Below are 15,869 nucleotides of genomic sequence, written 5' to 3'. Positions count from 1 at the left end.
TTTTTTGTACCAATACTATGCAGGTTGGAAATTGATATTAAATTTACGTGCAAAGATATGGACGCGAATTGGTTTAATACGCTTTTTGATGAGCATTATGAAAATGTTATGAATAATGTTGGTCGATATGTGTCTGATGGGTTTGCTGGTACAAGTTCTGCAAGTGGTTTTGGAGATAGTTTTGGTGATCGTTATGTAAACTATAATAGTGAGGCTCAGCACGATGACCTAAATCAACAGGATGACGATGACGATGCCGTTGGAGATTTATTTTGGCAGAGAGAGTGTGATCGCAAAAAATTAGTCATATGCACAGCTGGAGCACTAGCGATGTATTACAATACGTATATTTATAAAGAGCCGTGTATGAATTCATACAACACTGGCATGCGCTGGTTGACTGAAATTTTAAATGGCCATTGGATTCGTTGTGTGAACATGTTTCGTATGGATGCTGAGACATTGAAGAGTTTGGCTTTGAAGTTGGAAACGATGTACGGGTTGAAACCGTCTAGACGGATGAGTGTTATTGAGAAAGTAGGCATGTTTCTCTACACTTTAGCTCTCGGTGCGTCGAATAGGGAAGTGCAGGAGCGTTTTCAGCATTCAGGTGAAACTGTTTCTAGAAATTTCAACGAGGTTCTTCGTTCTGTGTGCTTGCTAGCAGCTGATTTAATCAGACCAGTCGATCCAGAATTCACGACAACACCATTGGAAATTGAAATGAATCCCAGATACATGCCCTATTTCAAGGTAAGCAATACTTAGTACAAGTTGTTAAATATTTCAAAAGGTTACAATCAAATATTCACGTGCAATTAAATTGATTCGGAAAAATTGTTTTTTGTATGTAGAATTGTATTAGAGCGATTGATGGAACACATGTACGTGCATGTGTTTCACAAGAAAATCAAATACCTTTTATTGGTAGAAAAGGTATACCGACACAAAATATAATGGCAGCCTGTAGCTTTGACATGCAATTTATATTTGTTTGGGCTGGGTGGGAAGGTAGTGCTCACGATACAAGAATTTTTTATGAGGCGATTGGAAATACAAACATACAATTTCCACGACCACCAGAAGGTATATATAAAAAAAAGTTGTGCTTGTTGTTCAACTGGTGTAATTTGTTTTAATATGAAGTATTTTGTAAGCGTTAATCAATTTTAAAATTTATGCAAGGAAGTATTATCTCGTTGATTCGGGATATCCGAATGAGTACGGTTACTTGGGTCCATATAGAGGGGAAATATATCATCTTCCTGAATTTCATCGACGAGGACAACCACGGAGTCGGGAGGAACTATTTAACCGAGTCCATTCATCATTACGATGTGTAATCGAACGTACATTTGGAGTTTGGAAGAAAAGATGGCGAATCTTGCAAACCATGCCTGAGTTTCCATACAAATCACAGGTTAAAATTGTTGTTGCATCAATGGCGCTACACAACTATATTCGACGGAAGTCGGCCCAAGATGTTGCATTCAACAAGTTTGATAGCCATCCTGATTTCGTTCCTCAAGATATTTTTCCCGATGTCGCTCCACAATCACAAACAAGTGGACACCAGAGGCCGTCGCGTATGGATTATATTCGTGATGGCATTGCAAATAGTTTGATGGGACAATAATCTTTTCTGTAATAACAAAGCACGCTTCTATTATTGTCGGTATTTATGTGGAAAAAATGTTTTATTTCCTCTTAACACAATGAATTATTTTATTAATGTCATTTTTTTTATTTTTTTTTATTTAGTCATTTTTTGTACAAAAGCAATCGCAACCACAGTTTTAACCAAACATGTTTTGTACCGCAATAAAGTCAAACCACACTTTTAACCAAACACTCAAATCTTTAAACAAACCACAGGAAAAGTGATTTTTAAAAAAAGTGCTTTTTTTCAACCGCAACCACAACAATTACAGCAAAAACAAACACACTCTAAATATAACTAACATTGCCTGGTGCAAGGAGACGTGGCGAGCGGGGAGGCCACCAAGTCCGCTTCCCATCATGCCACATCCCCTATACGATCCTGAGAATCCGCATGCATGTGCTATATTTTTATACACACTCAAGATAAAATTGAAACCACTGTCTATTATAATGAACTCTTCTTAGGCCATGATAGGATAATCTTAAATCCATATGTTATTTAATGATTAAAAGGGTGTTTTGCAGTATGTTTGAAAAGCATTTCCGAAAAATTTTGATTTTTTTTTTAAATTAATATATTTTTTATATTTTCAAATTATTTTGATGTGTTGATTTTAAAAATAATTTTAAAAAAATAAAAAAAATATTATTAATATATTTTTTTAAATAAAAAACACTTTAAAAATTAACTATAATCATATTCCCAAATATATTCTAAATCACTTAATCATTCGCTGTCGGCTGAATTCACATTAACAAAAACCTAGAACTATCTTGGAGTTACTGCACTCCTTCAGCAAACACTGCATTGGATTTCTTTTTTTCTTTTTGTATTTTTATCACATTTTGTCATTCAATTTTTTTTTTTTATTTTAATCATTTGAAATTATAATGTGGGTTTGGACTTGGATGGTTGTTTTATCTACATGTGAATGGGATTGCCAATGCATCTATAAAATTATTTTTTATTTGATTGATGTTTGATTTTATAAAATAAAATTTTATTTTATTGTTTTAGAACAATTAAAGGTTTGAGAACTCAATTTTAAACTTTAAAAAATATTAAACTCCTTTAATTTTCTCATATTATAGACTTGATTGCATAGATAAGGGGGGAAATCAAGTTATTTTTTTCGGTTAATAAACCTTTTCTTTTAATTCGATCCTTCCAGATTTAGTATTTTGAGAATTGACTTAATGATTTATTTTAGTTACTTAGACATAGGGATCTAGCAATACCACCAAAAACTTTTCATACTTGGTTAGTACTTTGTTTGTCAAAATAAATCTAAATTTTGTTGATTTAGAGCATTTAAAATTAACTTGAGAGGCTAAATTTAACGTCAAGACAAATTTGGTTTGATGCACGTGAAGATTGGTTAGTGCGTGTAATACACGAGCTAGCAAGTAAAGGAAGCGACAATGTTCTTAATGTGTGCAACTTCCTTCGGTGGTGAAACACCATATTCCTTGGTGACACTGGGAGCCTCACAACATGCTCTTCATTCCAAGATGTGGCGTGTGTAACCGGAAACACAATGGTATATTATGAATGACTCTCTCTTCCTTCTCTCTCTTTTTTTCTCTTCTTTCGTGGAAACATGCACCAAGCTATCCGTGGTTCAAAGTTGTCCTCTCATTTCATTGTCATTTCAAATTCCATCCTTATTCTTTTGTTGCTAATTTTTCTTTTAGATGCTTAAATAATTTCTTTTTTCAATTTCACCCATCAATCTAACATTTTAAGTTGTCATCTTTTTTTTCCATACTTGGTCCATGTTCTTTTGTATTAACCACACAACGCTATCAGCACCAGCAACATGAACTCTTGCCACGAGATTACCAAGTTCCACTAAAATAGATGGAGTAATATTCTCATAACAATGCCGCTTCCAGAGTACAGTCAGCCAAAAGAGAATACTAGAAAGTCCAGAAAAATAATCACAGCAAATAAAACCTCTCTTCTCTTCCTTTCATACTCACTATGTGCCAACTGATACAAAAACTGATTGAAGCAAATGGAGTAGCAGGCCTGCAAACGAGGCAACCCAGTCCCGCATTTTCAGCGGCTCAAGGATTTCGCAGAAGATTTTGTTTTTGATGGATCTGCTGGTGAGGATGATGGTGCAGGTTTTTTTTCATGGTTATTATGGTGTGATCGGTAACATGGTTGTTGTTGTGATTGTGATTTTTAAAAATATATTTTATAAAAAGTATTTTTAGTTGAGGTGGGTTTAGAAAAATATATATTTAATTAAAATTATGGTTGAAATTGAGGTTGAGCAAAAAGTAGTTTAATGTGTTTGGTTAAAAAAATACTTTTTAAATTGAGATTATAAAAAAATTAAAAAATATATCTATTAATATTGATGGTTGTTAATTTAAATATTGTTATTACATCATGAAATAAAATAATACTTTATATATATAATATTTTATATTGTTCCATTAAACTATCTACAATTTCATTACGTGTGAAATACATCCGACAAGGACTATAGTTTTCACAAATTTTTTTAAGAACACAACAATACCAGGTAAAATATAATCATGAACAAAATTGGGATTGTAATCAAATTCTGCAAATGCTATGTCATCAAACGATCTTCATCTAATTTATAGTGTTATTGAATAATGGTTAACACTAGTTTTTTTAAATAAAACATAATTAAAAATAAAAAATATTTTTTTTTACTGAGTCGGGTCCACTTCAATACTTTTTTAACTTTAGACTGGACCGGTCCAGCCGGAACAATAAAACATAACTTTTCTACAAAACATAACTTCACTGTTTAATGATTCCTCTCATACGAGAAGCAGCGAATGCTGCTTTTCTAAAACCTGCAGCACAGCTGCAAAATTGATAGGTCCTGCCAATATAAAACTTTTTTTTTCTTAACTAAACAATAATATATGTTACTGCAGATAAACTTCACCTACATCTGTACTACCAAACGATTACATGTCCAGTAAAATCTTGATGAATGCTCTCTTGTTGGATCATTTGAGTAGCTAAAAGGGTTTAATCAATGCCCGAGGGAAAACTGATTTGATTGCTTACACGTGATCAAGATTTCGCGAGTTTAAATTATGTTGGCTCTAAGGAACCTGGAGATTTATCCCATGTTATATGTAACTGCTCTTGGCTTCGTGGATCACTTCCTCTCATGCAATGATATGAACGTTTCTCCTGGAACTGCCCTAAAAAAAAAACTGTCGATAAGGAAATTTATCCTGGAGAGTTAACCCATTTCTAAGAATATTATTAAAAGGATACGAGGAGAAAAATTAGTTGTGCTAGCTTGCTGGGCACATATAATATGAAGGAATTCAAGTTGGTGGCTAGGGTTTCATGTTTGAAAAAAGAAGAAGAGTTTTTTAGTATCAATTTTATTATTTTGGTAATGATAATAGCCATATTGTTTCTCTCTTCACTTTTTCTTTTTCCAGTCCGCCGTGGTAGCAGTGGAGGTTATGGGTAGAGGACCGGTGGTGATTGCTTTCTTCACTATGGTAGTGTAGTTAGCAGTGTATGACAAAAGCGCGCAGTCGGAGACGAGAGAGAAAGGTGGCAATGAGAAGGTAGAAGAGTGTGTACGGTGGTGTGGTTGTAATTATTTTTTAAATAATTTTTTGTATTAAAATTTTTATATTGTTTATTTCTATATTTTTAATGTGTTTTTGAAAAAGATTGATTTTTTTTATTAAATTCAAATTAATATGTTTTTAATGTTTTTAAATTATTTTGATGTGTTACTGTCAAAAAATAATTTTTAAAAAAATAAAAAAACAACATTAAAAAATATTTTGGCACGAAAAGTTATTTGAAAAGTAATCGCAACCACACTGCCAAACAAGCATTTATAAGTGTGGTAGTGGTTATTTAAAGTATTTTTTATTTTAAAATATATTAAATAATATTTTTTTATTTTTTAAAAATATTTTTAACATCAACACATCAAAATGATTTGAAAACATAAAAAATATTTTAATTTAAAAAAAAATTAATTCTTTTCTAAATTACTTTCTGACCGTAGTGCCAAACACTAAGTGTGCACTGCAGAAAAAAAAATCTAAATTTTAATTTGGTGTATATATATATATATTTTTAAAAAATTAAGATTATTTATATAATTTAGATCGGGATAGGATTTTGGGTGGAGTAAGATAATATCTATATACTATATTCTTGGTTTCCATGCCTAAGATCTTGATTGTTTTTTGTATTTCAAAAGTGTTTTTTTTATTATTTTTTTTCAAGTTAATATATTTTTTGTGTTTTTAGATCATTTTGATGCGCTGATATCAAAAATAATTTTAAAAAATAAAAAAAAATATTATTTTAATATATTTATGAGTAAAAAACACTTTGAAAATAACCGCAACAATACTCCCCGAAAGGCTTGACTATTGTTTGGCTGTTTGGTAAAGTTTTATTTATGCTTTTTTGAGTGTTTTTTTATTTTTATTTTTAAAAAAATATTAAAGTAATATTTTTTAATTTTTTATGGTTTTGATGGTTGATGTTAAAAAAATAAAAAATATATTTTTAAAAATATTTAGAATCAAAAAATTATTTCAATAAATACTCTAAACTACAATCTCAAACACACACTAAATAAATAAATAAAAAACCGATGTTTATAATCTTTAATGACTTGTGTTTGTATTTGTATCTTTTTAAAGAAATAGCACCACCTTTCAATATATTTTATATACAGACAAAATTATAGTATAGATTTTTTTCTTCTCCCATGATATTCAATACATTTAAGATTTATTGTGTGTTTTATTATGTTTTTTGTTTAAAAAATAAATAAAAATATATATTTTTAATTTTTAATACGATGACATTAAAATCACCATAAAATATTAAAAAAATCAATTTAATACCTTTTCAAATTAAACATACTTTTAAAAAGTATAAAAAAATAAAAGCCATTACAATCCTAAACATTTTCTAATTGGAAAAAAACTTGTTCAAATCTCACTCATATATATCAAGCTACGAATGATATATATTTTTCTGACATTTATTATGCATTTCTTCAGTTATATTCAGATATTTTAATAATTTTTGATATATTTCATTAATTTAATTTTGACAACTAAACTTATTTTTATACTTACAAAACAGTGTAAAAAAACAACAGTTACAAAACCTAATTTAAATTTGTTACGGTATAATAAGATAAAATATTTTTTTTGTTAATATAGGTATTTAGATTAATTTATGTATACCTTAATTAATTTTATAGACCCTAAAATTAATAATTATTAATTTTTTAGTAATTTTAAAATTTATAAAACTTGAATTAATTATCTTAATAAAATAAATTTTAAATTACATCTTTAAAATTAAAGATAAAAGACTCCCTTGATCGTTAAGAAATGAACTAAAGAGATCTCAGATTCAACTCTCTCTCTCTCAATTTCCTCCCCAATTTTTTTCAAATTCTTCCAGTTTAAGAATTGGTCTACCCCTTCCTGTCTATTTCTCTACAAATACAATTTACCCCCAGCCGCACAAAAAAAATTCTCACACGTGAGAGACCAAAATCCTCTACACCACGCATAACAGCCCAAAATCTCAAACAGACTCACCTCTCCATCAAACCCCCCACAAACAAAAACATCAAGAAACTTAAGAAAAATTAAAAAATCAGACTACAAATCCAACCGTCTAAAATGAACTACCACCCCAACCCCAATACACTAGACTGCACAATACCATCTCTCAGGGACAAACCAGTAATTCAACACTGTCTCCCCATCTTCCTTGACCTTTTGCCTTTTCCCCACTAGCTCCGCGTTTTGGCTGTCTCTTCTTCTCTCTTTAAAACATCTTTCGTTTTTTTTTAAATATCAACCAGAAAAAACGCAACTTTTGAATTCGAATGAGAATCACAGATCTAAGACTGAAGCGTCAGCCGAGTTTTTAAATTCTCCAACTCGGGCCGAGTCAAAGCCCGAGTTACAATTCTTCCTAATCTAGGGTTTTAAATTTTCTATTTCTGGATTGATTTGATCGTTCATTATTGTAAACGATGTCTCGGGTTAGCAATAACTGGGAGAGGTTAGTGAGGGCTACGTTGAAGCGAGAACACGGTCAAGGTCATGAGAGAATGTCCAGTGGCATCGCCGGAGCTGTGCCAGTTTCGCTTGGCCGTACGACCAATATTGACGCGATTTTGCAGGCTGCCGATGAGATTCAAGATGAGGACCCTAACGTTGCCAGAATTTGTAAGGTTTTTTTTTAAGAATAGAGATTTTCCATTTTGGTCAATTTGATTTTTTTAGGTTATTAATCTTGAAGTTATTCATGGAGGATTGTGCAGTGTTAAATTGGAGTTTTTGAGTTGTACTTTGATAGTCAAGTGACGCTCGGATTGTAAAATTAGTGAATTTTTAATATTTAACGCTGATATTAACTATTTTATTTTAGGAGATCATCATCATTATTATTTCAAGTTGGAATTTAACAAGACACATGTCATTTCTACGTTGCCTTTGCTCTTTAAATTACACATGTGAAGGACAAATTCCACTATATGTCTTGAATTTGGAATATGGGATTATACGATGTTTATGATCTTGTTTATCATGAGATTATACAGTGCTGGAAACCAGAAGAGTGTGGTTTTTTTGATGATCTGTTTGCAAGCTGGAGAAATGTCCGTGTACTGTAATTCTGGTGGAAAGCTTTGTGGGGGTATTAAGAGACTTTTTTCAAATGTAGTAAAAAAAGATACTGCTGCAACTGTTATTATAGATGGGGTCAGGTTGGGCAGGATTCATTTGATCTGAATTTGATTTGGGTAGACTGCTCTTTGAATGGAAGTAAAGCTAGGCAGTTTGGATATGTGATGAATTGGAAGAAATTTATTTTCCTTTAGTGAAAATCAAATGCTTATACATAGATAGTAGATACAACTTCATTAATATCCAACTCCTTTTACATTTGAGGCTTTTTTTAAGTGTTCAATGTAGAATATATCAATGCGAGGGCAGTTTGATCCTTAATTTTTCTCCGTTTCTCTTCATATTTTATTATGAATCTGTAATCAAATTCAACTCTGATCGAATCTCTTGGATTTCTGCCAATCTTGGAACATGTAATAAGGTGCAATGTTATATCTGCTATCTGACCCATGCTATCTCCTGAACTGGAACATATCTCCTGTTGCATATTAACACTTTCTGATAGCCAACCTGAGCTTCTGGATATTCATATTTGTTTCAGGAGCATATGCCAAGGCTTCCAAGATTATAATCCTTCCCCATGCATGTGTGTTTTCCTTGTGAACCATTTATGTGAACCTTGAAAATATTTATACAAGTTTTACCTTTTTATTTCAGTGTGTGAGCAAGCATATAGTATGGCACAAAATTTGGACCCAAGCAGTGATGGTCGTGGTGTTCTCCAATTCAAAACCGGTTTGATGTCTGTCATTAAGGTATGTCTAATCTTTGTCTTGTGATTGGTGCTTACAGATTGGGGTAGAATGTTATTATTTCTGTCATCTTGAATGCAGTGAGTAACACTTTTGATAAGCTTACTTACTCTGATTGTTTTTTAGAATTTCATTTTGAGGAGTTCACCATTTGTTGCAGCAAAAACTTGCCAAAAGGGATGGTGCCAGTATAGATCGCAACCGGGATTTTGAACACTTGTTGGAGTTCTACCAGCGCTACAAGAGACGTCACAGAGTGGATGACATCCAAAGAGAGGAACAAAAGTTCAGGGAATCTGGAAATTTTTCTACTGCTAATCTGGGAGAGTATGACTAAACTTTTCTTCCCTAATATAAATTACAATTGAATTGATTCTTTCTGGAGTATCAAACCTTTTGGCATGCTAAAAGTCTACGATATATTTTCTCCACTTATAAGGATGCATTGTGGCATCTTTCATTATTTATCTTTCACTGTGTAGTTATCCGTTTGAATTTGTGATTTTCCATATAGTTTTTTACCTGCACCCTTGCATATAATTGTTTCTTTGGGCGGATATTAGAACTTCACTCGGATATTGTGTAATTTTTTTAATTGTTGTTAATTGCTATGTAATTTTTGAGGCCAATCAGTATTGCTTTTATTAAGAATGAATTATGGTTACAATGTCTGGTTAGACATTTTTGTAAGTTACTGCTGCTGTATAAGTTAATTCAGCACGAAAAACTGCTATAAAGCTTACTTTCTTGTTTTTATTAATGAATTTGGATATGCATTTGCATCACTGATCAAAATCTGCAAAATTGTCCTGTAATTTAGGTTTGAGCTAAGATCTCCAGAGATGAAAAAGGTATTTGCTACCTTGAGGGCCTTAGTATATGTCATGGAAGCACTCAGTAAAGATGCAGATCCTCATGGGGCTGGCAGACATATCATGGAGGAGGTACCTGTCTACTACCTGCTTTTCTATATGGACCATCAAGTTACGGAGCATTTTAAACATGCTTGGACATGCTGTTTTGTAGAGTCATTTTCTACCTTTCATATTCATGCAGATCTAGGACTTTCAGATGCTTGAGTTTTGCTAAATTGAACCTAGTCTGGTAGAATGTACTGGTTCCATGAGCTTGGATTTTATTATGTTCATAGAATAGGGGATGGTTATTTGATAAATAAAGGAACAAGCTTTGCTCCAAAGAGAAGTACTTCTCTTCTCTTTAAATAGCAGCCAATCTTTTATACAAATAAAAAGGAAAAAAATTGATGATGAGGGATTATTGTTTCTCACCAAACACAGATGCTCAAAAAGGACAGTTTGATATTTTGTAAATTTGAAATCTAAAGGTATTGATTGACATGCCTTTTGATCTTGTATTTTTTCAGCTACAAAGAATTAAAACGGTTGGGGAGCTCACATCGTATAATATTGTCCCATTGGAAGCACCTTCATTAAGTAATGCTTTTGGAGTTTTCCCTGAAGTAAGTTGATCTTTTAATGAGATATGCCACATTCTTTGCTGTTGATGTTTAACCGTGTTCACAAACCTCCAGCTTCTACGCACTCCCATTCAATAATCGAAAAATTTTACTTCAAGAAATAAGAGATGTATTAAGTACAATCAATTCAAGTTTCCCAGAAAAATCTTATATTTTTTATCGGGGGTAATTTTCCAGGTTCGAGGCGCAATGTCTGCCATTAGATATGCTGAGCATTACCCCAGACTTCCTGCTGATTTTGTGATTTCTGGAGAACGTGATGTAGATATGTTTGATCTTCTTGAATATGTCTTTGGTTTTCAGGTTTGTATAGACGTTACTTTTTAATCCTCTCATTAAAGTTTTCAACTAGATTTTAGTGCTTCACTGACTGTAAGAATTACAAATTTGTAACATTAAAATTCTGCTTGTCAATAGGAATTTAATAGTTGAATTCATTTTATTTAACAAGTATATACTATTTTGTGTTTGTTTTGTCATGTTTTCTTTTTTTGGTGTCATCTTCCTCCTTTTCACCTTTATGTCCCTGCCATAATAAAAATTTCGTTAGAAATTTTGAATAGCTCCTAGGGAATGTTAAAAAAATGTGAATAATAAAGTTAATGTAATATATTTCTTTACTAAATTATTAAAATATTGGTTCCTTTATTTAGCTGGATTTCTAAGAGACTCTGTCTGGAGGTTCATTTTGATATGGTAATTTGCTATCAACTGTAGTCTGTATGATTCATTTTGTGTGATCATTCATTTGTGTATTGTTTTATCAATCAAAACTCCAAGCTATTTTCTCATGTTGATTTATTAATCTTGCATTTTTCTTTTTTCTTGGAATGTGGAATTGATTTCATTGTATTAGTGGTGAGAGTTCCATTATGGGGAGAAGCTGATATAATCTTTTAGTGGGTTTTGAGAGAGACTGCAATAAAAATGTCAAAGTATACAATTGTTACTGTTGTTTGGTGTTTGCATGTGGCAAAACTTTGACAATTTTCAGAAATCAAACTTTGTCTAATAGAATTTTATGGAGATGCCCTTTTTTTGCTGTTATGTGGACCATTTGATTGAAAAAAAGCTTCATGTGTTCACAAATCACTCCCTCTTGAGAGAATTGCTTTGGAATGCAGCAGTGCCCGTCTTTTTCATGGTCTTTTGCTTCAGGAGAATGTCTTTTATGAGTGTCTTCTGCAGATATATTCAGCGGGACTGGTGTATTGTTTTGTTATGGTATTGCTTTTTTTGATTTCTTGTATGTTGTTTTGCTTTCATGTTTTAATCTTCTAATTTACTCCTCATTTTTCCCTTCTATGTATTTAAACATTCAATTGTTATCTAATATGAAAAAAAGTCTATTCATCTTCACGAACAATAATCATTTCTCTTATCCAAGAATCTTGATGTGCGAAAGGCTTTTTTTCCTCAATTTATAATTTCTTGGATCTTCTTGCACTGTTTGGTGGTTTAGAATTTGTGGAATATGATCTTTTCTGTTTGGGTGATTTGCTGTTTCGAAAAGCGATGTTAAGAATTTCAAAAAACCATTAGCATCTATGCAAGTAGTTACTTTGGGATGGAGTTGTTTCCGTGGTTCACTACTATGTTCTGCATTTTGAATGTTAAAGGGACTGTTTTTGATGCTACTCAGACAAATTAGATATTGCTATCATTTTACCTTTGTGGTAGCTGAGAGTCTGTCTCATTCTCCACATTGGTTTTCCTTTCCTTGTCTTTATTTAGAAAATTCTTTTTTTTTTTCTGGAAAAAGATGTTAATGGATTAAACAATCCTTTTAATTAGTCTAGATGTTCATCTAGTTTAATTAAGCATGTGCGTAAAAGAAGAAACTGCAGTTGTGTGAAAATCTTGGCTGTTTGTGGAAATGCAAGTAGTGAACTGTCTCTTTTATAATATGTATTAATAATCAATGTCCAAATGACACTTTCCTTTTTTTTTCCCTGGTCAATAACCTCCTCCCTGCTCCCTCTTTTGCAGAATGATAATGTAAGGAATCAACGTGAAAATGTTGTTCTTGCAATAGCAAATGCACAGTCTCGACTTGGCATACCCCTCCAAGCAGATCCAGTGAGTGTTTTGAGTGCTGACACTTATTTATCATTTTATCATTCTTCTTTCCAAATCACTGTGGTTGTAATAATCATCATTTTGCAAATAGATTTATATTAATATTTGTTATTTTGGCAGACATTATTTTAGTTGCGTTGCTTTTCAATTTGCTTTTATAAAGTTGATTGAATATAGTGGCCTAGGAATATTATAATTGCAGCCTCTCCTGAAAAGAAGATGCTATGAGTTCAAATCTCCCTTCCCCATTGAGTTATGAAAGAAAAAAGTAGTTGGATACTTTTTGTTTTGAATTCATTTTCTTATTTTATTATTTTATAAGCGAACAGATAGTTTTTATGTTTTTATTGCATTGGATGAGCTTCAGTTGATTGGGACCAAAGGACATTTGAATTGGTTTGACAAGTTCTAGTAAGATTGGAACATCTGAATAGCTATATTTGCTTACCTGTCATTTATGGGCTTCAACTTTTAACAGTCTGATTTCTGCATAAAACAAAACCATATGAACATATATAAACTTTACAAAATGCCTAACCTTTTGCACTTTGATGATTGTTTTCTCAAAGTCTGTATTTATTTCTATTGATGCTTTACCAATTATGTTACCTTTTAAGAATATACTAAAATCACTTGAAGCATGAACTAAATCGAATATGTAATGTCACAATAACTCTGCAGAAATTTTTGTGACTATTCCTCACATTGCAGTTTGGATTTAGTATATGCTGTGTTACATTATTGATTTGTTATTGGAGGGTTGTTTCAGATTGTTTATAGTTTGTAATCCGGACAAGGGGATGTGGTTGGTGAGATTTTTCTCAATGTGGTTGCTTTCTCCCTTTTTTCCATGTACAGAAAATTGACGAGAAAGCTATCAATGAGGTTTTCTTGAAGGTGTTGGATAACTACATCAAATGGTGCAAATACTTGCGAAAACGCCTTGCTTGGAATAGGTCTGGTGCCTCCTGTTATCCTGAAAGAGTTATTTTTTATGCCACTGGTCTGAGTTTTATTTGTTTCCTACAGTATTGAAGCGATTAATAGAGACAGGAAGCTTTTTCTGGTATCACTATATTATCTTATATGGGGTGAAGCTGCAAATGTTCGTTTTCTCCCAGAGTGCATTTGCTACATATTTCATCATGTAAGCCTCACTATCTTGTTGTTCAATTCTCTTTGAGTTCATCAATGGGCCTGCTACTTGCTTTGTTTGAACTTTATCCTACTACCCCTCTACAATGATAACTTGTTTCTTCTTATCATAGTCGATATAATTATTGTTTACCGTACCAAATCATTTGCTTGTGGCTTGGGATATGTGAATAAGGCATTTTGCTATTCATGGTGAGAAATAGGCTTTCCCTTGTAGGTTGTAGGAGTAATCAATTCGGGATTCCAAGATTCTATATTTTGAGAGAGGATATATTCTAGCACATTGTGGCTTAATGGAAATAAGGCTGTGGTGCTACCCTAGGAAATACTCACTTCCCTAAAAGCTGATTCACTGTCTATAGTTTCTTGATTTAGGCTTTGAGAATAGCAAACAATACCTTTGGAAGATTGTGAAAGTTATGTGATGTAAGCTATGAGAATAACATTGCTCATTCTCGAGTAGATCACACAACAAATGGTTTACCCTTGTTATGTTTCTGAAAATTTATTTTTCCTACAATGTGCTTTTTGTAACTTATGATAACATATATAATCGTGCATTTCAGATGGCCAAAGAGTTGGATGCAATATTGGATCATGGTGAAGCTAATCGTGCCGCCAGCTGTATAACAGAAAGTGGTTCTGTGTCTTTCCTTGAGCAAATCATTTGTCCTATATACCAGACAATAGCAGCGGTCAGTGGAACTGATTATCAAACTCCATTTGGGAAAGTTTTGATTATCACATATTATAGCAGAAGTGAAATTAAATGTGCTTTTGTTGATGATTGCTTAGCAAATTTTTGCATGCAGTAGTCCAAAATTTTTTTTGTTTTTATTTCTGGAGTTTGAGTCTCAGGGCTATATTTTTTGTTACCATCATTCTATAAGTGGCTAGCGGCACTGGGTGGATGGTCTATCCACCTTTAAGTGGTATTACCAGCCTGCTGGCTAGTGATATAGGTAAAAACCTCTCTTCTCAAAAGAAGAGAAGAGCTTGCGCACTAGCATTCCTTCTCCAGATCAGAGGTTAGAGGTTTTTTTTTGGTGGTTGAATCTTGAATGGCGAGACTGATTGACCTTCAAAATACAACATTGGACAGCAATCATGATTCAAGTATTGATTGGATCTTAAGAATTCAATCCGATGTAAGGTAGAAGAACCACTCTTCAAGTGATTCCTTTCCTAAAGTGGATGTCAGCTAGGTAGCCTTATATATATGAGTCTGAGCCTAGCGAATAAGGGTGCACTTGGGGTAGGGAGTAGAGAAGGGTCAATGTGAATGGAATCTCAGGTAAGTTGGCTGTAGAGGATACCACTTCTGTCACTGATACTAGCTATGCTATGAAATTGGCCAACTCAGTGATTCAATATGGGTTGAAATGAAGAAGATTTATCGAATTAGGGTCAGAATGATTGTAGTAAATTTTTGGCTTGAAAACATTTTGGGTGGAAGGTGATGTTACATCAGTTTGATGAACGTAGAAGGTGGGCTTTTTTTATAGATCTTTGCTTCAAGTAATACTCACCATTGATATATTGACAAAGAGGTGCTGTTATTTTGATTTGCTATATGCGTGGAAAATAGCAGTAAGTTGATCAATCATCTGCAGTCATCAGGGAGATTTGGTCCCTTATTTTCACTTTGTTTGGATTGTGTTGGTTGCTTCCTGTTTCATGAAGGGTTATTAGGTGGTTGGAGTGGGTCAAGTGGCCGTTGCATGTGATTAAGTTTGAATTGTGGTGGCTGCTCCCTGTTTCTTGAAGGATTATTAGATGGAAAAACTGGGTAAATAGATGAAGGGTTGCTCTTTCATGGTGAAGTGGGTCAAGTGGCCGTTGCATGTGATTAAGTTTTTTTCCTTTTAACTTCTCCTGCATGATTTTGTTTTCCCCATTTTGTCTGTGTGTGTGGAGTTCAATGTACTTAAATGAATTGTGATTCTTGTCTTCTTTAGCTCTCTTTAAAAATGTCATTGCAATTTTGATACCTTCCACCTCTGTGGGTTGAATCTGTTTGG

The 15,869-nt window shown here is 32.8% G+C and overlaps 1 protein-coding gene across 1 annotated transcript in view; it reads left to right on the top strand.

Moving 5' to 3' along the window:
- The first annotated feature begins 7,475 nt into the window (after positions 1–7,475).
- Positions 7,476–15,869, top strand: part of LOC118057625 (callose synthase 10) — a 29,704-nt gene continuing 21,310 nt past the window's right edge. Inside the window, exons 1-10 of the mRNA XM_035070260.2 lie at positions 7,476–7,905; positions 9,022–9,119; positions 9,277–9,443; positions 9,937–10,060; positions 10,501–10,596; positions 10,792–10,917; positions 12,604–12,693; positions 13,552–13,649; positions 13,723–13,840; positions 14,415–14,543. Of these exons, the coding sequence (XP_034926151.1) occupies positions 7,710–7,905; positions 9,022–9,119; positions 9,277–9,443; positions 9,937–10,060; positions 10,501–10,596; positions 10,792–10,917; positions 12,604–12,693; positions 13,552–13,649; positions 13,723–13,840; positions 14,415–14,543 (1,242 nt within the window). The 5' untranslated portion in view covers positions 7,476–7,709. The remainder of the gene's footprint in view (positions 7,906–9,021; positions 9,120–9,276; positions 9,444–9,936; positions 10,061–10,500; positions 10,597–10,791; positions 10,918–12,603; positions 12,694–13,551; positions 13,650–13,722; positions 13,841–14,414; positions 14,544–15,869) is intronic.

Source organism: Populus alba, chromosome 15 (assembly GCF_005239225.2).
Source record: "Populus alba chromosome 15, ASM523922v2, whole genome shotgun sequence".
Taxonomy (NCBI): Eukaryota; Viridiplantae; Streptophyta; class Magnoliopsida; order Malpighiales; family Salicaceae; genus Populus; species Populus alba.
Note: the sequence above shows the minus strand (reverse complement) of the source record. Positions and strands in the feature narration are given on the sequence as shown.